Genomic DNA, 22,273 nt, shown 5'->3' on the forward strand with positions numbered 1-22,273 from the left:
TGAGAGGCATGGATAGGATAAATAGACAAGGTCTTTTCAATGGGGTGGGGGAGTCCAGAACTAGTCGGAATAGATTTAGGATGAGAGGGGAAAGGTGTGAAAGGGACCTAAGGGGCAACGTTTTCATGTAGAGGGTGTGCTTGTATGGAATGAGCTGCCAGATGAAGTGGTGGAGGCTGGTACAATTACAGCATTTCACGGGCATCTGGATGGGTAAATGAATAGGAAGGGTTTAGAGGGATATGAGTCAAATGCTGGCAAATGGGACTAGATTAGGTTAGGATATCTTTTGACATGGTCAAGTTGGACTGAAGAGTCTGTTTCCGTGCTGCACATCTCTATGACTCTATAACAAATGTTCAACGAGCTGGTCTGCAATTTCCCACATATGGCCTCCCTCCCATTCTGAATACAGGTGTTACATTAGCATTTTTCCAATCCAATGGAACCATAAGATCATACGACACAGGGGCAGAAATTAGGCCATTCAGTCCATCGAGTCTGCTCCACCATTCAATCATGGCTGAGATGTTTCTCAACTCCATTCTCCAGCTTTCTTCCCGTACCCTTTGATCCCCTTGACAATCAGGAACATATATATATATATCAGTCTTAAATAAACGCAATGAATCTTTCCCATGTTAAGAGGTTTTTGGAATATTGTAACTAATGAGTTCACTATCTCTGCTGCCACTTCCTTCAGGAGCCAGGGTGTAGGCCATCAGCACCAGTGGACTTGTCTGTCCTCAATCCAAATAGTTTCCTGTGTACCTTTACCCTCTCAACGTTGATTGTTTAGGTTCTACCCTTTCTATAGCCCCTGACTTGCCAATTCTAATAGGAATAGTTCTGTTGTCTGCCAACATGAAAATTGAGATCATCTCTGCCACTTCAATGTTCCCCCATGAACTCACCGTTTTCATCTTCCAAGGTACCACACTGAGCTCAGCGACTCTGTTCCCATTCGCATACCAACAGAAGCTTTCACTGTCCTTTTTGATATTTAGTGTGAGGTCTCTTTTGTAAGTTAACTTACCTATTTTTGTTTATATTTTTTAATATCCCTCTATTTCTGTTTGAAACTTTCCTAATGTTTGACCCTTCCAGAGGTCCAGAATAACATTTCACAACAGGCTGAAAAGTTAAAAAAAACCACACTACGTTGAAACTTTTTAAAATAGCCCCTTTCTGGAGGCTGGGGGCCGGCAAAACGATCGCCCCGCCCCCATCGTCACCGATTGTTTGGTTGCCTCCCCAACCACGCCCCCTCAACCCAGGAGACGTCACATACCTGGGCCCCGCCCCTTGTGAGCTGGCGCATGTGCAGTGCAGGTCCTACAGAGGGACTGAGGCAGTGTTACTGAGTGTGGGAGCAGAATGGTGCCGGTGGCTGAAGTAATAAGAACCGCTGGAAAAGCTGAGCAGGTCCGGGAGCTCGTGCCGAGAGAAATCACTTCGGGTCCCGGTGATCCTCATTCAGAACAGGACCAGGTTTCAGAAACATCCCGGGGAGGTCGCCAGGCCCGAGCGGCAAGACCTGGCTCCTGCCCCCGGGGAGAGGAGACAGTGAGACAGGGTAGGATTGGGAACCGCGGGAGGAGGGAGACTGGGGAGTTTATAAACTCCTAGGGGGAGGACTGAGGCCTCCAATAAAATCACCACAGGCCCAGTGTTTACTTCACCGACGAAGGCGCTCTCGGGTTGCCCGGGCAACCGGCCGCCATCTTTGTGAGGGTCAGGCGCATGTTGTCTTGGGGCGGGGAGCGCGGGCGGCCATCTTGGTGAGGGCACCATCAACTGTCATTTCTGGGAGAGAATTCCAACCTCGTGGTAACCTCGGCCTTTGCCGAGTTTAATTCCCCAGACTGTCCAGCGATGTGCAGGTTAGGGGGGGTTCAGCCATGCTAAATTACTGATAATGCCCAAGGATGTTCTTGTTAGTGTATGTTGACCATGCTAATTTACCCCCAGTGTCCAGAGATGTGCAGGTTAGAGTGGATTGGCCGAGGTAAGTTTATCCATAGTGTTCGGGGTTCTGCAGGTTCGGGTGAAGGTCTGGACCCCCTCAATCGGCTCTCTCGATCCGAGATCGGTCAAAAGGATCACCAGGAGTACGGTCTATTTAAAGCAAGGTTATCAGCTTAATGACATAAGGCAGCCTAGCACAGATTTGTCCAGCAACACAGGTTAAAAGCTTCTGTGTTCCGTGGCAAAATTACACAATTACATTTGAAAATTACGCATTATATATTTTTGCGACAGCGCAGCCTGAATTACAAGAAAAGACCAATAAAATGTAATAAGGTAACATGATTGACAGCAGGTTAGTCCTATGATATTTCCTGGGAAACAGATTGTTTTACGCGCAAAATCGTCCCGTGCTTGTTAGTTCAAGATTAGTTCGAATACCAAATTACTTATGATTCATATTATGCAAACTCCATTGTTCTCTTTTATTTCTAAATCCAACCAACTCAGCAAAGCAGCAATTCAAGTTCAATGTCGAATCATAACCTGAAGCCATTTTGTTATATTTATTTTAAAATATTATTTAAAATTGAAATGCCATTTTGTGGTTAATAAAAACCTACATACACCTGTTGCTCCTCACAACAACCTAAATTCAAATTTTAAATCCTGGTCTCAATAAAGCAGCAGTTGTCTCATTACCCAAAATGGCGAGACCACAAACGATATAAGTACGATTTTGATGGCTAGTAACTCCTGAAAATCCTCCTACACAAAAAAGTCACTGAGTGCTGCATATCCCAAAGAGTGATATTACTGTTTTGTAGAGCTTTTGGATTCTTCCACTCTATGCAAAACTCAGGGGAGCCTATATTCCTACAGTTACAGCACGAGGAGTACTTACTTTATTCAAAATAATAACCAGGTTTAGTGTAGGTAAGGGAGGGACCTTGCCAATAAGAGGCATGCCTGCCTTTGTGACTTCCTTGAGGCTGTTCAATAGATAGGTCTTTTGGTAAGAGATGCGGTTATTGTCTCAGAACAGTTCCACCCATCCCATAATTGGGAAGACATTGGTGCCAGTAGGGGTCAAAGAGTCTTTTGCTGAAGTCAGCACATAACAGACCACTTCATCCCTGCCAAATATTCTATTGTGACTTTGAAGAAACAAATTGTGACTGAAAGATAACATTTCCCTATCTTCTCTTTTGTGGTGTGACCTATTTGGATGGGGCAAGGCTTACCAGGGTAGCTCATAGCACAACTGGTATCAAACTGGCACACAACACCTTTCCAGGGTAAAGACCATTTAGACTTGTTCTGTAAATGAACTGTTCAATCTCTGACCACTGCAATAGTCATTCTTGGTAATGTTCAGTCCCTCAGCAGACGAGGACATGTTCCTGGCATAGTTGGTGCACAGTCTCTGGTTGCTCAGGATCGCACAGGTAAACTGTCCCTTCTTGTGCACCAATGCTGGCAATGGCAAGTCCACACAGCAGGGCAAGTTCGATCTTTATCATTCCCCCTCCCACCCCGGCTTGCAAGGGGCTCGTCTGATGAGCTTGCAATGATGGAGATGAACCCAGGGGGAGATGAGAATTTAAAATTTGAATTTAGGCTGTTGTTAGGAGCAACAGGTGTATGTAGGTTTTTATGAACCACAAAATGGCTTTTCAATTTAAAATTGCTTCAGGTTATGATTTGATACTGTGAACTTGAATTGCTGCTTTGCTGAGTTGGTTAGCTTTGGAGAAAAGAAAACAATGGAGTTTAATAATATGAATCATATGAATTTGGTGTTCGAACTAACCTTGAACTAGCAAACACGGGATGATTTTGAGAGTAAAACAATCTGTTTCCGAGGAAATGTTGGACTAACCTGCTGTCAAACATGTCACCTTATTACATTTGATTGGTCTTTTAAGGCTGTGCTGTCTCTTAAATTACACATCGTTTACATGTTTTTTTTCGAAAGTAATTCTGCAATTTCCCCTCGAGTTCAGAAGCTTTAACTTCTGTGTTGCTGGACAGAATTGGTTCAGACTGCCTTGCTTTATTAAACTGATAACTTTGCTTTGTGCAGTCCGCATTCCGTTCGTTTTTTGACCAATCTCGAGACGGAGGGGTCCCACCTGGGATCCATATCTTCAAGGGTGGATTGGCCATGCTAAATTCCCTCCATAGTGTCCAGGGATGTGTAAGTTCAGTGTATTACTCTGGGATAAACGTAGGGCAATAAGGGGAGGGGTATGAGTGGGTTACTCTTCAGAACGTTGGTTTGGACTTGTTGGGCCGAGTGGCCTGCTTCCACACTGTGAGGATTCTTTGAAGGGAAGGGATTTTTGCAAACTGCTCTCCTTCCATCTGCTGCAGAGTTCTGCTGTCGGCCTGTCCCCGCTCCCTGCCCCATTTTTGACATCACAACGCGGAAATGGCCGTATCACTTTCAATGTGAAACACCCTCCTCTGGGCAACTCCTCATCCTGGCAGGGAGAGAGGGAGTGGGTAATCTGATCACTTGTAGCAACTGGAGTGAATTCAAGGAGGGAATCTACTCTGCCAACTCAGGTATGTGTCTTAATTATCCGGGTGAGGAGGGACGGATGATTGCAATTGGGGAGAGGAAGATACTTTATTTTTATTTTTAAAATGCATCTGATTCCCACAAATAAATGCATCAGGTTCAAGTACAGCACGTGCAATGATCCACATTGCAGCTTCAAGCTGGCTGAAACAGTTTTACATCCTCTGTTCTTGCTCCGTGTTGGCTGCAGCACATTTGGTTTCCTTCCCTCACCTCTTCTTTCTCCCCCCCCCCCCCCCCCCCCCCCCCCCACCCCCGAAGTGTTGATGCTTCCAAACTGACCCTCAAAAGTTCAAGGACGTTGTGAAACCTGAAAGGGATCAGAAAAGATTTACAAGGATGCTGCCAGTTTGGAGGGTTTGAACTGAATTGGTTTGGGCTGTTTTCCCGAGTGTGGCAAAGGCCTTTGTATACATTTATAAAATCATGAAAGGCATGGATTGGGTAAATAGACAAGATATTGTCCCCTGGGTTTGGGGGTGTCCAGAACTAAAGTGTAATAGCTTTAGGGTGAAGTGGATGAGGAAAGATTTAAAAGAAACCTAAGGGCAACTTTTTAACTCAGAGGGTAGTGAGCGTAAAGAATGAGCTGCCAGAGGAAATGGTGGAGGCTGGTACAATTACAGTATGTGAATGGCATCTGGATGGTTTCTGAATAGGAAGGGTTCAGAGGGGTATGGGCCATGTGCTGGCATATGGGACTAGATTAATTTAGAATATCTAGTCAACATCAATGAATTAAGACCATAAGACACAGAAGTGGAAGTAAGTCCATTCAGCCCATTGAGTCCATTCTGTCATTTAATCATGGCTGATGGGCATTTCAGCTCCACTTACCCACACTCTCCCCGTAGCCCTTAATTCCTTAATTAAGAATTTATCAATCTCTGCCTTGAAGACATTTAATATCCTGGCCTCCACTGCGCTCCCTGGCAATGAATTCCACAGGCACACACTCTCTGGCTGAAGAAATGTCTCCTCATTTCTGTTCTAAATTGACCCCCTCTAATTATCAGGCTGTGTCCCTGGATCCTAGTCTCCTCTGCCTAATGGAAACAACTTCCCAGTATCCACCCTTTCTAAGCCAAGCATAATCTTGTAAGTTTCTATTAGATCTCTCCTCAACCTTCCGAACGCTAATGAATACAATCCCAGGAGCATCAGCCATTCATCGTATGTTAGGCGTACCATTCCAGGGATCGATCGTGTGAATCTCTGCTGGACACACTCTAGTGCCAGTATATTCTGCTGTTACTGCCGCTGAGTCACACCTTGATCCCTGTTTAGTGGGTGAAGTGGGAGGGGCAAGAGGATCCTTTATGTCGGACTTGCTGCTCTTGCACCCACTTTACTTCCAGTGCTGTCTGACGGCACCTTCCCTACGGAATTGATCTGCAGGAGCAGATAGAGAACATTTTTTACCCTGGATGGAGCGTAATGTTTGTCCAACCCCTGCAGGTAGGTCTGAAATAGATACATTTGTCTCTGTCCCATTGAGGCTCCAGCACAGGGCTAGGCTGGTCGGCTGAATTGGCCTCTACCAGTGTTTTCGCTCTGCCTGAGCCTCCACCCACCCCTCTTCATCGCCCCTTCCCATCCCTCATCAGCAAACTGGTATCCCCCACTTATCGCACGTTTGCTTTATGCCACTTTGCTTTTACAAAAGACCCACATTAGTACCTGTTTTCGCTAATCAAAAGAAATCCAAAGAGGATTTTTGCTTTCATGAGAGGCAACGTCCTCGTGAACCTTCTCTGCACCCTCTCCCAGAGCATCCACGTCCTTCCGGTAGCATGCTGGCCAGAACTGCACGCACTGTTATGAATGTGGCCGGAATAAATAGCTGTGACATAACTCGCTAACTCTTACACTCTAGGCAAGCGTGCTGTATGCCTTCATGACCACGTGCCTGCCTGCTTTGCCACTTTCAGGGATCTATATGCCCAGATCCCTCTGTATGCCAGATCTCCTATGCGTTCTGTAATTTAATGTATGCTTCTTGTATTTCCTTCTCTTCCTTTCTCCCTCATCTGGATCCAGCTTCCCCTTAATTGTATTCCTCTCTTCATCTCTTTCCCCCCCGTTCCTCACCCCTCCACACATCAGTGTATCATAAGACCATAGGAGCTGAAATTAGGCCATTCAGCCCATTGTGACTGCTCTGCGATTCAGTCAGGGCTGATAAGTTTCTTAACCCCATTCTCCCAGTAACCCTTGATCCGTTTCATACTCAAGAACTATCTTTCACAGCTTAAATGTACTCAATGACCTGGCCTCCACAATCTTCGGTGGCAGTGAGTTCCATATATTCACCACTCTATTGAAGAAGTTTCTCTTTACCTCCATTCTAAAGGGTCTTCCCTTTGGTCTAAGGCTGTGCCCTCGGCTCCTAGCCTTTCCTACCAAAGGAAACATCTACCCAACATCCAATTCTGTCGGTCTCAATTAGATCCCCCGTCATCGTTCTAAATTCCATTAAATATAGACCCAGAGTCCTCAAACATTCCTTATTTGTTCAAATGTTCATTCCTGGGACCATTCTCGTGAACCTCCTCTGAACACACGTCTAGGCCAGTACATCCTTCCTGAGATTTGGGCCCAAAACTGCGCACAATACTCCAAATATGGCCTGACCAGAGTGTTACAAAACCTCAACTACATCCCTACTTTTACATTCAAGTCCTGTCAAATTAAATGTCATCATTACATTTGCCTTCCTAACTACTGTCTCAACCTGTAAGTTTACCTTGAGAGAATCCTGGACTAGAACACCCAAGTTTCTTTGCACCTTAGATTTCTGCATTTTCTTCAGTTCCAAGGGTGACTGTTGGTGTCGGGGCAGCACCAGAGATTTCCTGACATGCGGATTGTATTCGGGGGTACCAAGTAATCTGAGGAACTGGCAGTATTTCGGGAGAAATAGTTATTCCTGGAGGAGGTAGAGAGGAATGTGGTGTGATTCTGTAAACTTGAGGTCTCCAGAAGTGTGCAGAGGTGGTGTTAGAATTTCACACCACAAATTTGAAAGCGAGGAAACTCCACCAGAATTCAATTATCAGACATGACAGGCCAATGGTGTCTATCTGTGATGTTAGAATTCTATGATGCTTGGAACTGAAACATAACTTTCAACCCCATGTATTTCATCTCCTTTGTAATAGAGGCCTCTATTTGTATTTTTCAATTGGTTTTTGTACCTGTCTGCTACTTTTGATGATTTGTGTACTTGGTCTCCAAAGTCTTTTTTTCCCTTTTATAGTGCTTAGTTTCTAATAATTTAGCAGTTCTCCAATCAGTCTTTCTTGGGTGAAAAGTAAATGGTTCTGATGTTGTCGTATTGGGTGACATTAAACATTGTTTCCACTCATTCGTTTAACCCATGAATGCTGTTTAGCTTCTTCCTGCTCCTTTCTGCACAAGTTGATGCCCCTCTGCCCCTGGATAGTTGATAGTTGACCAAGAACTGGATAGGTGTCCCCTTGATCCAACCTCTCGAGCAATAAGCTATCAGTAACCAAGGACAAAGGTCTTGGACTCCAATTGTTAGTAGGAAACCTCCACTAGGGATAGATTCTTTGGACATGATCTTTGATTTTGGCACAGAGGCAGGAAACATCTCACCTGTTTCAGATAAATCAAATTACTGACTGTCAACTCCTTTGATACTGACACTGTCATGACACTGTCAACTCCTTTGATGCTGAGCAGCGTGAATTGATTATTTACTGGCCAAACAAGAATGGATTTCCCAAACTGCCACAGTGTTGGTGACAGTCATACACCCAAACCAGCTGCTAGTAGGGATCAGCCTTCTCTCTGAATCAGGAGGTCACAGGTTTAAATCACAGGATGTTGCTGGTAAGAGGTTCAGTGATGGAAATGCCATTCAGTGGAAAATACTAATAGCTCCCAGAAATTATGGCGAATGTTGGGGCTAGTATAAATGAAGAACTGAAGGATATTAATATGTATGAAACAAAAATGCATCAGAGAATTGAATAGGATTTAAAGTAGCTAAATTCCCTGGGCTTGGTGGTTAACGCTAGTTCACTGGAAAGTGGTAATTGGAAAGTGGCACATGTCATCCCACTGTTTTAGAAAGAAGGAAGACTGCACAGGGAATCTATAATAAAAGGTACAACAACAGGACATTTAAAAATTAATGATAGGACTGAGCAGAATCAACATGGGCTTATTGGAAATATATGCTGGTCAAACTCAGGTCATTATAGCTAGCAGAATATATGAATGTCCAAATTAGGAGCTGAAGTAAGCCATTTGGCTCATTAAGCTGCTCCACTCCAAGAAGATAATGGCTGATTACTTTGTGTTATACATTGCACATTCGCATCCATCCCCATAACCTTAGATTCTTCTTAAGCAAAGGAATTAATCTACTTCTGCCTTAGAAATACTCAATGGTCCTGCCTCCACTATCTTCTGTCGCAAAGTATTCCAAAGCTGCACAACCTTCCAAAACATTTCCCCCCTTCTTTGTCACAAATGATTGCATTTTTTGAAGAAGTAACAAAGAGGATTGATGAGGGCAGAGCAGTAGATGTGATCTATATGGACTTCAGTAAGGCGTTCGACAAGTTTCCCCATGGGAGACTGATTAGCAAGGTTAGATCTCACGGAATACAGGGAGAACTAGCCACTTGGATACAGAACTGGCTCAAAGATAGAAGACAGAGGGTGGTGGTGGAGGGTTGTGTTTCAGACTGGAGGCCTGTGACCAGTGGAGTGCCACAAAGATTGGTGCTGCACCCTCTACTTTTTGTCATCTAACAAAATGATTTTGATGCGAGCATAAGAGGTACAGTTAATAAGTTTGCAGATGACACCAAAATTGGAGGTGTAGTGGACAGCGAAGAGAGTTACCTCGGATTACAACAGGATGGGCTAATGGGCTGAGAAATGGCAGATGGAGTTTAATTCAGATAAATGCGAGGTGCTGCATTTTGGGAAAGCCAATCTTAGCAGGACTTATGCACTTAGTGTTGCTGAACAAAGAGACCTTTGAGTGCAGGTTCATAGCTCCTTGAAAGTGGAGTCGCAGGTAGATAGGAAAGTGACGAAGGCATTTGGTATGCTTTCCTTTATTGGTCAGAGTATTGAGTACATGAGTTGAGAGGACATGTTGCGGCTGTATTGGACATTGGTTAGCCCACTGTTGGAATATTGCGTGCAATTCTGGTCTCCTTCCTGTTGGAAAGATGTTGTGAAACTTGAAAGTGTTCAGAAACTATTTACAAGAATGTTGCCAGGGTTGGAGGATTTGAGCTGCTGGAGCATCGGAGGCTGAGGGGTGACCTTATAGAGGTTTACAAAATTATGAGGGCATGGATCGGATAAATAGGCAAAGTCTTTTCCCTGGTGTCGGAGAGTCAAGAACTAGCGGGCATAGGTTTAGGGTGAGAGGGGAAAGATATAAAAGAGACCTAAGGGGCAACCTTTTCACGCAGAGGTTGGTATGTGTATGGAATGGGTTGCCAGGGGAAGTGGTGGAGGCTGGTACAATTGCAACATTTAAGAGGCATTTGGATGGGTATATGAATAGGAAGGATTTGGAGGGATATGGGCCGGGTGCTGGCAGGTGGGACTAGATTGGGTTGGGATATCTGATCAGCATGGACGGGTTCGACCAAAGGGTCTGTTTCTATGTTGTACATCTCTATGACTCTATAAATGGGTGATCTAATTGTTCATTCACAACAATCAGTGAACATCCTTCAACATCCATCTTTTGAAGACCATTCAGGCTCATAGAAACTTCAATCAAATCACCCCTTGCTATTCCAAACTCTGGTTGAAAGTCAGACCTGCCTGTCTAATGATTTTCCATTAGACAGTCTGTTCATTGTGGGTGTCAATCTAGTTTACCTTCTGGGAATTGCCTTTAATGCATTTTCATTCTTCCTTAGATAAGGATATCAAAACTGAGCACCGTGTTCAAGGTGTAGTCCCACCATTGCTCTGTAACTGAGGCATAATCGCCTTACATTTATGTCATTGGCCTTTCTAATCACTTGCTGTGCTTGCATTCTAACTTGTGACTTATTTGCAAGGCCCCCGGATCCCTCTGCATCTCAGGATTATGCAGTTGTTCTCCAAGTAGGTAACAAATTGCATTTTACCATATTGTACACCACTTGCAAGAGTTTTGCTTATTTATTTAACCAATCTATCAATCTGCATCCTTGATATGTCATCCCCACAATGTACATCTCCATCTATCTTTGTGTTGCCTGCAAATGTAACCACATACCTTTGATCCCCTCCTGTAAGTCATCTATATAAGTGTAGAAAGTTGAGCAGCCAGCAGAGATGCCTGTTGGAACCCCACCATACATTGTCATATACAACCAATTTGACAAAAGAACCATTTTTGCATATTCTGTTTTCTGCCAGTCAGTTGATGTTCTATAACTATACTTTACACCATGAGCTCCTCTGTGCAATATGCTTTTCGTGAAAACATGTCAAACACCTTTAGGATATTCAAGTTCAGTATATCCACAGGCTTCAATTTACATACTCTTTCAAAGAATTCCTTGAGGACAGCATGGTGGCACAGTGGCTCCCTCTCACTGCCAGAGACACCTATTTGATTTCAGGCTTGAGTCGACTATCTGTTTGGAGTTTGCATGTTCTGTCTATGTCTTTGTGAGTTTCCACTGGGGGCTCCACAGTCCAAAGATGTGTAGGTTGGGTGGATTAGCCATGCTGGATTGTGTAATGTCCTTGGATGTACAAGCTAGGTGAGTTAGCTATGCTAAATGCAGGGTTACGGGAGTTGAGTGGCGGTCTGGATCTGGGTGGGATGCACTTGAGGGTTGGTGCAGGACTTGATCGGCCAAATGGTCTCTTTCCACACTCTCGGAATTCTATGAATAAATTGGTGAAACAACATTTTGTTTTCATATTAGCATGCTGATTCTTTTCAATTATCACGAGCTCTTTGACATGGTGGTTATAATCTCCTTAATTGATTCAAAAACAAATGTTTAATTGCCATCGACTCAAGGGACCACATTTTCCATGATGTATCTTTCCCTTCGAGGACAGAAGTATTAAATATGTTACTCTCCAGTCTGAGGAAAACTTGCCTGAATCTAATAAATCTTGGAAAATTAACATTAATGCAAATATGAACTCATTAGCCACCTTTTAAAATTCTATGATGAAATCCACCTGTACCCAGAGATTTGCCAGCCCATAGCACCATCAGTTCACTCAATAGCATTTATCTAATGATTCTCATTTCACCAAACTCCTCTGTTTGTTCAACCTATGGGGTTAAAGGCAGGATTCTTGACCATGTGGTGGAACAGAGGGATCTTGGAGTCCAAGTCCATAGATCGCTCAAGGTTGCCACCCAGGTTGAGAAGGTTGTCACGAAGGTGTACGCTGTGTTGGCTTTCATTAGCAGGGAGTTTGAACTTAAGAGCTGCAAGGTTATGCTGCAGCTGTATGGTGTATTGTTTAGATCACACTTAGAATATTGTGTTCACTTTTAGTCACCTAATTTTAGGAAAGATGTGTAGGGAAGTTGCCAGAGGAAACATCACAGAAGCGCTTCACAGGAGGCTGCCTAGCACTGAGGATGTCACCTAGACAGGGGACGAAATATCTGCAACACAAATTCCCAGCTCGGCGAACAGACCCACAACAGGAAGCTGAGAGAGGGTACAGAGGAGATTTACCTCGATGCTGCCTGGAATGGAGGGGATGTCTTAGGTTGGGAGAGCTAGGGCCTTTCTCATTGGAACGAAGAAGGATGAGAGGTGACTTTATAGAGGTGTACTATATGTTGAGAGGCATAGATAGAACGAATAGCGAGAGACTTTTTCCCTAGGTCAGAAATGACAGGGCATAATTTTAAGGTATTTGGAAGAAGGTTTAGGGGAGATGTCAGAGGTAGGTTTTTTACTCCGATGGTGAGTGCATGGAATGCACTTCCAGGGTTGGAATGAGAGTCAGATACATTTAAGCGACTGCTGAACAAGCACATGGACGGCAGTAAATTGAGGGGTGTGCAGGCTAGTCTCATCTTCAAGTTGGATAAAAGGCTGATACAACATTGAGGGCTGAAGGGTCTGAACTGTGCTGTATTGTTCTACGTTCTCGCTCCAGAACGATGCAGCAGCAGTATTGGAAGAACAATATTGCGTCAAACCCCTTGACCCTTCCAGAGATGGGCACTGTCGATGGAAACTCGGTTAAATTCTGCCAGCAATCAGGTGATAGCCGGGTGGGGGGAGGGTGGCAGCCGTGAGACTGAACTTGCTTACTCAAGGGTTTTTAGTTTTGGTTGTAACGTGCAATGAAGTGTGAATCATTGTTTCAGCAATTGGTTCTGTGTGTTTCTGAGTCAGTGGCCAAATTAAGGTGATTCACCCACAACCAGAGCAAGAGGCTGGGATTAATATTGACTCCACTGCATTCAGCATGACATCACGTCAATACTGTTAGAAAGGGAAAGCTGACACCAACTCCAACCCCACCAGAGATCTCAAACCGAAACACCCAAAGAGAAGCGCATCGCCCTATAATCTGTAAAATTAATGTGAACAGTAGTGTAACCTGCTCTAATGTTTAAAAATAAATCCCTGACACTTTAAAATCAACAAAAATCCATTTATTTATCCAACAGTAATGGTGAACAGATGAAATAAACTATTAACAAACCAAATAAATCCCTTCTAACTACTCAGGTGGATAGAGTTTGTAAGAAGGCCTATGGAGTATTATCGTTCATTAGCAGAGGGATTGAATTCAAGAGTCGTGAGGTGATGTTGCAGCTGTACAGGACTTTGGTTAGGCCACATTTGGTGTACTGTGTGCAGTTCTGGTCGCCTCACTTTAGGAAAGATGTGGAAGCTTTGGAGAGGGTGCAGAGAAGATTTACCAGGATGTTGCCTGGAATGGAGAGTAGGTCGTACGAGGATAGGTTGAGAGTTCTCGGCCTTTTCTCGTTGGAACGGCGAAGGATGAGGGGTGACTTGATAGAGGTTTATAAGATGATCAGAGGAATAGATAGAGTAGACAGTCAGAAACTTTTTCCCCGGGTACAACAGAGTGTTACAAGGGGACATAAATTTAAGGTGAAGGGTGGAAGGTATAGGGGAGATGTCAGGGGTGGGTTCTTTACCCAGAGAGTGGTGGGGGCATGGAATGCGCTGCCCGTGGGAGTGGTAGAGTCAGATTCATTGGCGACCTTTAAGCGGCATTTGGATAGGTACATGGATGGGTGCTTAATCTAGGATAGAAGTTCGGCACAACATCGTGGGCCGAAGGGCCTGTTCTGTGCTGTATTGTTCTATGTTCTATGTTCTATGTTCTATGTACTGACTGTTCCGGAATAAAACAAGATTCACGTGATATGCTGATCCAATAAATATGATTCCCTCTTGTAACAAAAAATGGAATTTAGTCTCTCAGATTACAGCCAGGTTACGTGCCTCTTGGAATACTCTGTGCCACCTTCTGTTGTTTCTTCTGTCAGGAATGCCCTTCTCAGTTTTATTTAAATGATGCATTCTCTAATACAGAGATGACTGACATCCAATTTCCCCCTCTCAATAGAACTGAGGACTCTTGGCTCTCGCGAGGGGGAGTTAGAGATCTGGGCGTTCAGTCGATTGTACCCTGAAGGTGGCAACACAGGTCAATGGAGTGGTCACAAAGGTTTCATTCGGCGGTGTGTAAATAAATTGTTTTCCTGGAAGCCAAGTGATTTGACCAGCTACATCACTCCTGAGATACCTCTGCCTAAAACAACTAAAAGAAGTTAGGGTCTGGGCTACCTTCCCAGAATGTTTTGAGGGGATCTGGCCTGGTCCATAACACTGAACACCTGCAAATTGTGTCTCCAGGAAGGATGTAGTGAAACTTGAAAGGGTTCAGAAAAGATTTAAATGGATGGTTCTGAGGTTGGAGGGTTTGAGTTACAGGGAGAGATTGAATAAGTTGCCGGTATTTTTCCCTGGAACATCAGAGGCTGAGGAGTGACCTGGTAGATATTTATAAAATTATGAGGGGCACAGATAGGGTAAATAGTCAAAATCTTTTCCCCAGGATGGGAAATCCAAAACTAGAGGTTTAGGATGAGGGGGAAAATATTTAAAAGGGACCTGAGGGGAGACCTTTTCACAGAGAGAGTGGTGTATGTATGGAATGAGCTGCCAGAGGAAGTGGTGGCGTCTAGTACAATTTCAACATTTAAAAAGCATCTGGATTGGAACATGAATTGGAAGAGTTTAGAGTGATACGGACTAGTGCTGGCAAATGGGAGGAGATTAATTTGGGATATGCAGTCAGCATGGACGAGTTGGACTGAAGGGTCTGTTTCCCTGCTGTGCATCTCTTTTGACTCGAAGTCTCTAAAAGATACCACATTGCTTCAACCGAACTCTGAAACCCAACGTTACTGACAGATTCTTTGTGTGTGAACCCGGGAGGCCTGGTCGTAGAGATGTACAGCACTGAAACAGACCCTTCGGTACAACTCGTCCATACTGACCAGACATCCAACATTTAATCTACTCCCATTTGTCAGCATTTAGCTCATATACCCATCCAGATGCTTTTTAAATGTTGTCATTGTCCCAGCCTCCACCACTTCCCCTGGAAGCTTATTCTGCACATGCACCACCCTCTGTGTGAAAACTTGTCCCTTGAGGTCCATGCTAAGTTGCCAGGAGTGTTAGGGTGGGTTACTCTTCGGAGGGTCAGTGAGGACTTGTTGGGCCGAAGGGCCTGTTTAGGGAATCTAATCAAAAGGCACCTGGATGGGTGTATGAACAGGAAGAGTTTAGAGGGATACAGGCCAAGTGCTGGCAAATGGGACTAGATTAATTTAGGATATCTGGTCAGCATGAATGAGTTGGACCAAAGTGTCGGTTTCCAACGCTTGGCCTATATCTCTCTCAACCATTCCTATTCATGTCCCCATCCAGATGCTATTTAAAGGCTGTCATTGTACCAGCCTCCACCACTTCTTCTGGCAGCTCATTCCATCCATGCGTCACCCCCTGCATGAAAAGGGTGCCCTTTCGGTCCCATTTAAATCTTTCCCCTCTCACCATAAACCCTCTAGCTCTAGACTGCCCAACCTCCAGGGAAATGACCTTGTTATTTACCCTATCCATACTCCTCATGATTTTATAAACCCCTATAAGGTCACCCCTCAACCTCTGACACTCCAGGGAAAACAGCCCCAGTCTATTCAACCTCTCCCTGTAGCCCAAACTCTCGGCAACATCCTGGTAAATCATTTCTGGTAGAGAAGTCAATGATTTGGGTTAATACCTGAAACACTGACTTCACTGCTGGTGCTGCCTAACTTGCTGTGTACTCCCAGCCTCCTGTTTGCCTACTTTGGATTCTAGCATCTGCAGTTTGTTTTTGTCTCTAACGAATGGCAGAGCAGACTCAGTCGGCTGAATGGCCTAACTTCTGCTCCAATGACCTCACAGGCTTGGGTTTGTGCGGATTGTTTCAGTGGGAACGTGCAGTCCTGGGCTCAACGAGCAGTAGCGCCCAATGGATCAAAGTTCATAGAATCACAGAATCCCTACAATGTGGGCACAGGTCCTTCAGCCCAACAAGTTCAAACTGACCCTCTGAAGAGTAACCCACCCAGACCCATTTCCCTACCCTATTACTCGACACTTCCCCTGACTAATGCACCACACCTACACATCCCTGAGCACTGGGACAATTTAACTTCACCAATCCACCCTACCTGCACATCTTTGGACTGGGAGGAAACCGGAACACTGAGAAAACCCACGCAGGCATAGGAGGAGAATGTGCAAACTCCACTCAGATAGTTGCCCCAATAGTGGAATCAAAGCCGGGTCCCTGGCACTGTGAGGCAATGCTACTCACCACTGAGCCACCGTGGGAGTGGGTACAGTCCAGCAGAAAACAAAACAAGCCCACCAACTCCCACTGTCAGACTGGGCAGGAGGTTCAGTCCTGGGGGTGACCCACAGCAGCCTCACCGGCAGAATCCGATTGTTGGGAGCGCTGGTGCCCCCGCTGGTGCCTCTGCAAGTTGCAGGCCTGGGTGAAGGCCTTCCCGCACTCAGGGCAGCTGAAGGGCCTCTCCCCAGTGTGAACCCGCTGGTGCTTCAGTAGATCAGAGGAATTGCTGAAGGCCTTTCCACACTCAGGACAAGCGAATGGCCTCTCCCCGGTGTGGACCCGTCGGTGGATCAGCACGTGGGAGAAAGTGCTGAAGGCCTTCCCACACTCGGGGCAACTGAATGGCCTGTCCTTGGTATGGACCCACCCGTGGGTCAGCAGGTTGGAGGCATGTGTGAAGGCCTTCCCACACTCAGGGCAGCTGAAAGGCTTCTCCCCTGTGTGGACCCGCCGGTGGGTCAGCAGGGCGGAGGAACTGCTGAACCCCTTCACACACTCTGGGCAGGCGAATGGCCTCTCCCCGGTGTGGACCGGCTGGTGCTTCAGTAGGTCAGAGGAATTGCTGAAAGCCTTCCTGCACTCAGGGCAGCTGAAGGGCCTCTCCCCCGTGTGGACCCGTCCGTGCCTCAGCAGGGTGGAGGAACTGCTGAACTCCTTCCCGCACTCTGAGCAGGAGAATGGCCTGACCCCAGTGTGACTGCGCTGATGAGCCTCCAGGACAGACGGGACATGGAAGGCTTTCCCACAGTCGCCACACTTCCAAGGTTTCTCCATGGGGTGGGATTCTTCTGGTTTCTCCATGGCTGAAGCTTCAGCGGCACACAAACACGTGTACAGTCCCTCCCTGCCGTGAATTCCTCTTTCCAGGCTGGATAACTGTTTTAGGTTCCACACTCAGTACGCTGTAACAGTAGGGTCTCTCATTCAGTCCCACTGATGCTGAAAACGTACTGAAACAGGGACCAAAAAACTTTGCTCCTTCTCACAGAATCTTAGTCAAAACTCGTTACAGTCCCAATGGACTGAACGACTGTCAGACATTGACTTGAAATTGAGGACAGCAGACGCTGGAGAGTCAGAGTCAAAAAGTGTGGAAAAGCACACCAGGTCAGTCAGCATCTGAGGAGCAGGAGAGTCAGCGTTTTGGGCATAAGCTCTTCATCTGTTGATTTTTAAACTTCAGTTTTCAGATCAAATACTCTGTAAAAAGAGATTACAAAAGTCATCATTGTCACTGAGAAGGTCTCTCGCCTTAAAACTGGTCTTTAAACATTTAGACTAAATGTAATGCTGAATTATAGAACACATTTATTGCAGTAGAAAAAAGGGGGGCATCTTAAAGAATGTAAAAGATAGGGACACCTGGGCTTACCAAGTGATACCAGGATGCTGTAGGACAGTTAAGAACATTTGCCTTAGCATCGGTGAATCTGTATGAACAGGACACCAAGTGATAACATTCACAGCCGTTCCCTTGTGAAATTAATGACAGTATTTGATTCTGACCCTGAAAAGAAACTTGTTACTATCAAAAACTTTGCAATTAACACTCAGTTGCTGTCAATTATAATGGATTCGTATATCCCTTGCAAGCAGGGCAGTCACAGAGAAAATAAATCTTTGCTGTTACAAAACCCTGACTTGAGAGTTCAAAAGGACACTAGAGAGAGACACCATTTTAGTGCTTAGCTGGTATGGATTGAATTTAATTGCATTTTGAGAAGCCAATTCTGGTTATGAAATGCAAATTCTGTAAAAGGAAAAACTGAAAGCTTTAACTTACTTGCTGTTTTTACAGACTGCCCCACTGTCAATTCTAACTAATTAGATCTTATGTCTTATTTGAATTTGAATCACAAACTTGAAAAGTAGGCATGTTTCATTCAAAGACGAATGAATCAGTTTAAATGCAACCTTACGGTAACATCTCCGCCTCAGGTACAGAATGGTTTAGTGCTTAAAAAGCAGGAGTCTGCTCCTAGCTTAGAAATTATTTGAGGCCGAATATTGTGCAAGAATCTCTTCAATGTGTCGGGAAGCCATTTTATGATTGAACGTTTGCCCTCCTTACTAAGAAGCCGTTTTATAAACGAACTGTATCTGACATGTGAGCTGTACAAGGTTATCTTGTGAACTCTCCAATTAGCTGAGACTGGTACCTCTTTATGAGAGGAGTTTATCTCACTCGCAGGCGCCTAACTCAGCTGTTTTTCCCACCTGACGAATGGCTTAGGGCCTGTAGGAGTGATTAGTCAAGCTTCACAGACCTGTCAATTCGCTTTTCTTCCTTATGAATTATTGTCTTTCACTATTATCTGTCTAATTAAGAACATGCAATTTCTTTTTCAAAATTTTGTACAAAGGAAGCCACTTTGTATCAAGACATTGGAGTAGCCTGCTGGGCATTTGAACAGCTGGTAACCCACTCTCCTAGATTGTTAGAACCAAGTTAGTTTAGCTTATAGGTATCAATGTTATGCTGTCACAGTGATGCTTTTAGTGAATAAAGGGGATAACTAAAATTAGACTAAACTGTCCATAACAGGTTTTTATTCCAGACTTCCAAACAGTACGATTCCCAGGACGAACCAAGAGGGAGGCTTTATAGGTCTGAGTCCACAAGAGATTCCCTGGGCGGTCTCAAATCACCACTTTAACATCAGTCCAGGGTAGAAATTCAGAACAAACAATTCTTTTTCTGCAGAACAATCTTTTCTTTTGTTATTCCACAAAATTGAAAGCACCATCCCAATCTCTTCCCCCCCCCCCCACCCCCACCCCCGCCATCCGTTCTCACTCCACTCTAATTTACCCAAAGGATGCTAATTCAGGATCTTACAGGGCCAAAAAAATAAAAAACATCTCTTTTGAATGACTCTACCTGAAAGTTAACATCTTTCATGACATTGGGATACTGCTCAGTGTGAGCAGATCTGATTTTGGGAAGCAAAGAAAAACTGTATAAATTCAGGATAAACCTGTAATACAGCGTCTTTAGAAACAACCAGTCACGGGGTCAAGGCATTGACACCAACACCAGTGAGAAACTAAACATACAGACGTGGCAAACCATCAGTCTTTAATCTTTTAGAATGGGTTGTAGGTATCATTAATATGTAAATCTCAGAACTTCTTACAAATCACCTTCTCAAGATAACTTAAGGTTTCTAACAAAAGGTGACACCTCAGCTCAGACAATGCATTAAAGGTATGAGGTCACAGTCAGTCTGTATCCCAATTTTGAATCTGACAGGTTCTGTTTCCAAAGTGAAATTTATAAAATAGTATATGCATGCACTGACTGCATTGACTGCCAGCAGATTGCGCATTTTTTGAACAAAATCAAATTTTTGGATCAGAAATTGGCTAGCTGAAAGAAGACAGAGGGTGGTGGTTGATGGGAAATATTCATCCTGGAGTTCAGTTACTCGTGAGGTACCACAAGGATCTGTTTTGGGTCCACTGCTCTTCGTCATTTTATTAATGACCTGGATGAGGGCATAGAAGGTGGGTTTGTAAATTCACGGATGACACTAAAGTCGGTAGAGTTGTGGATACTGACTAAGGATGTTGTCAGTTACAGAGAGACATAGATAAGCTGCAGGGCTGGGCTGAGAGGTGGAAAATGGAGTTTAATGCGGAAAAGCGTGAGGTGATTCACTTTGGAAAGAGCAACAGGAATGCAGAGTACTGGGCTAATGGTAAGATTCTTGGTAGTATAGATGAGCAGAGAGATCTTGGTGTCCAAGTACATAGATCCTTGAAAGTTACTCCCAGGTTGATAGGGCTGTTAAGAAGGCATACGGTGTGTTAGCTTTTGTTGGTAGAGGGATTGAGTTTCAGAACCATGAGATCATGCTGCAGCTTTACAAAACTCTGGTGCGGCCAGATTTGGAGCATTGCGTACAGTTCTGGTCACCGCATTATAGAAAGGATGTGGAAGCTTTGGGAAAGGTTCAGAGGAGATTTACTAGGATGTTACCTGGTATGGAGGGAAGGTCTGAGGAGGAAAGGCTGAGGGGCTTGCGGCTGTTTTCGTTAGGGAGAAGAAGGTTGAAAGATGACTTAACTGAGACATAAGATAATCAGAGAGTTAGAGAGGTTGGACAGTGAATGCCTTTTTCCTTGGATGGCAATGGCTAGCACGAGGGGATATAACTTTAAATTGAGGGGTGATAGACATAGGACAGATGGTCAGAGATAGTTTCTTTACTCGGAGTAGTAGAGGTGTGGAACGTACTGCCTGCAATAGTAGTAGACTCGACAACTTTAAGGGCATTTACATGGTCATTGGATAGGCATATGGACGAGAATGGAATAGTGTCGGTTAGATGAGCTTCAGATTGGTTCCACAGGTCGGTGCAACATTGAGGGCTGAAGGGTCTGCACTGCGCTGTAATGTTCTATGTATCTATAAATATAATTCTGCAAATACAAATTCACCCTATACAATTATATGCATGTGTGTGTGCATGAGAGAAAGCAAATGTCTATGTCTATGCTGTTTATCTCTATGTCTGTTTGATAACAAATGCTTTATTTCTGTAAATGTTGTTATAAATCAGAGTTGGGTACTAATAGTTAGATGTCAGGGAGAGAGAATTCCTCAAGTTCGGTACCATAAGAATCCTGGGAGACCTTTATTTCTGGCTTACTTCCCAATGAACAAACACTAAACACACTCACCTATTTATTTCTAATTTTGTTTCATTTTCTTGTTTATTCCCCACTACGATGAGTCTCTCTGTCTGGATGGTTGACAGGCTGGGGCAATGTGGGTTGGGCCTTGAATGACTGAATGTTTTCTTGTTCTGGAAGGTGGAAAAGGGGGTCAAAGCTTCAGCAAAAACCCAGCAGAGCTGAGGACATACGACACCTTACTCTGTGGGAACAGGGAGATCAACAGAGGACAGAGAAATCAGGACCTGAAATCCGAGCTGACACCAGACTACCCTGTGATCTGTGCTTTGATTAGCAATGCCAACCATCTACCTTTACCGAGCTTCCCATTAAACTTCTCTGTAAGGAGTCTCAGATCATAATTATTCTCTTCAATGTGTGCAGCCAATTCATTCCCTTTTGTTACAATGCAGCACACATTCAGCTTTTACTTTTATTTTTTGTGATATTTTGAATCCAGCTTTGATTGCTGCTACGTTTATCCTCCTTGTCCCTTTTTATCGTTCTCTAACATTCATTTTCCACATCACCACACTGCTCACCGGCCTTGATTTGGATTGGCCATGCTAAATTGCCCATTGTCTCCAGGGATGTACAGGTTAGATGGGTTAGCCAAGGGAAATACACAGTTATAGTTTCACAGTAATAGAAGCAGGAGTAGGCCATTTGGCCCATCCAGCCTGCTCTGCCATTCATTAAGATCATCATCTCAGCTCCTCCTATCTGCATTGTCCCAACTACCCTTTAATTCCCTATAATGCAATAATCCAGCCAACTGTATCCTGAATATATTTAATAAAGCTGCTGCTACTGCTTCCTTGGGCAGAGAATTCCATAGATTCACCACATTCCAGGAAAAGCAGTTCTTCCTCATCTCTGTCCTAAATCTACTCTCCCTAATCTTGAGGCCATGTCCCCTAGTCCTAGTCTAATTCACCAGCAGAAATGACAGGACAGGATAGGCGGGGTGGGGGTGGGTCTGGGTGGCATGGTCTTCAGAGGGGTCAGCGTTGCCTGTATGGGCTGAATGGCCTGATTCCACACTGTAGGGCTTCAATGATTTACCAAGTTTGTGTGCGCTCCGGATGACAGCTCCCAGAACCT

At 44.5% G+C, this 22,273-nt stretch overlaps 2 protein-coding genes across 2 annotated transcripts in view; both read left to right on the top strand.

Annotated features, from left to right (window-relative positions):
- Positions 1–22,273, top strand: part of LOC140460045 (uncharacterized) — a 911,064-nt gene that overhangs the window by 443,881 nt on the left and 444,910 nt on the right. The gene's annotated exons all lie outside the window — the stretch shown is intronic.
- On the top strand, positions 1,349–21,531 carry LOC140460043 (uncharacterized). The gene is made up of 3 exons (XM_072554451.1): positions 1,349–1,576; positions 4,345–4,539; positions 21,308–21,531. Exons 1-3 carry the CDS (start codon positions 1,378–1,380, stop codon positions 21,529–21,531), a joined length of 618 nt encoding a protein of 205 aa, XP_072410552.1. The 5' UTR covers positions 1,349–1,377.

Source organism: Chiloscyllium punctatum, chromosome 36 (genome assembly GCF_047496795.1).
Source record: "Chiloscyllium punctatum isolate Juve2018m chromosome 36, sChiPun1.3, whole genome shotgun sequence".
NCBI classification, from domain to species: Eukaryota; Metazoa; Chordata; class Chondrichthyes; order Orectolobiformes; family Hemiscylliidae; genus Chiloscyllium; species Chiloscyllium punctatum.

Bases quoted from the DNA above. Each gene is read 5' to 3' on its own strand.
- LOC140460043 (XM_072554451.1), top strand. From the start codon at position 1,378: ATGGTGCCGGTGGCTGAAGTAATAAGAACCGCTGGAAAAGCTGAGCAG. The intron at 1,577-4,344 runs GTAGGATTGGGA...CATCTGCTGCAG, and splicing joins AGAGGAGACAGTGAGACAGG to AGTTCTGCTGTCGGCCTGTC. The intron at 4,540-21,307 runs GTATGTGTCTTA...TTGTTCTGGAAG, and splicing joins AATCTACTCTGCCAACTCAG to GTGGAAAAGGGGGTCAAAGC.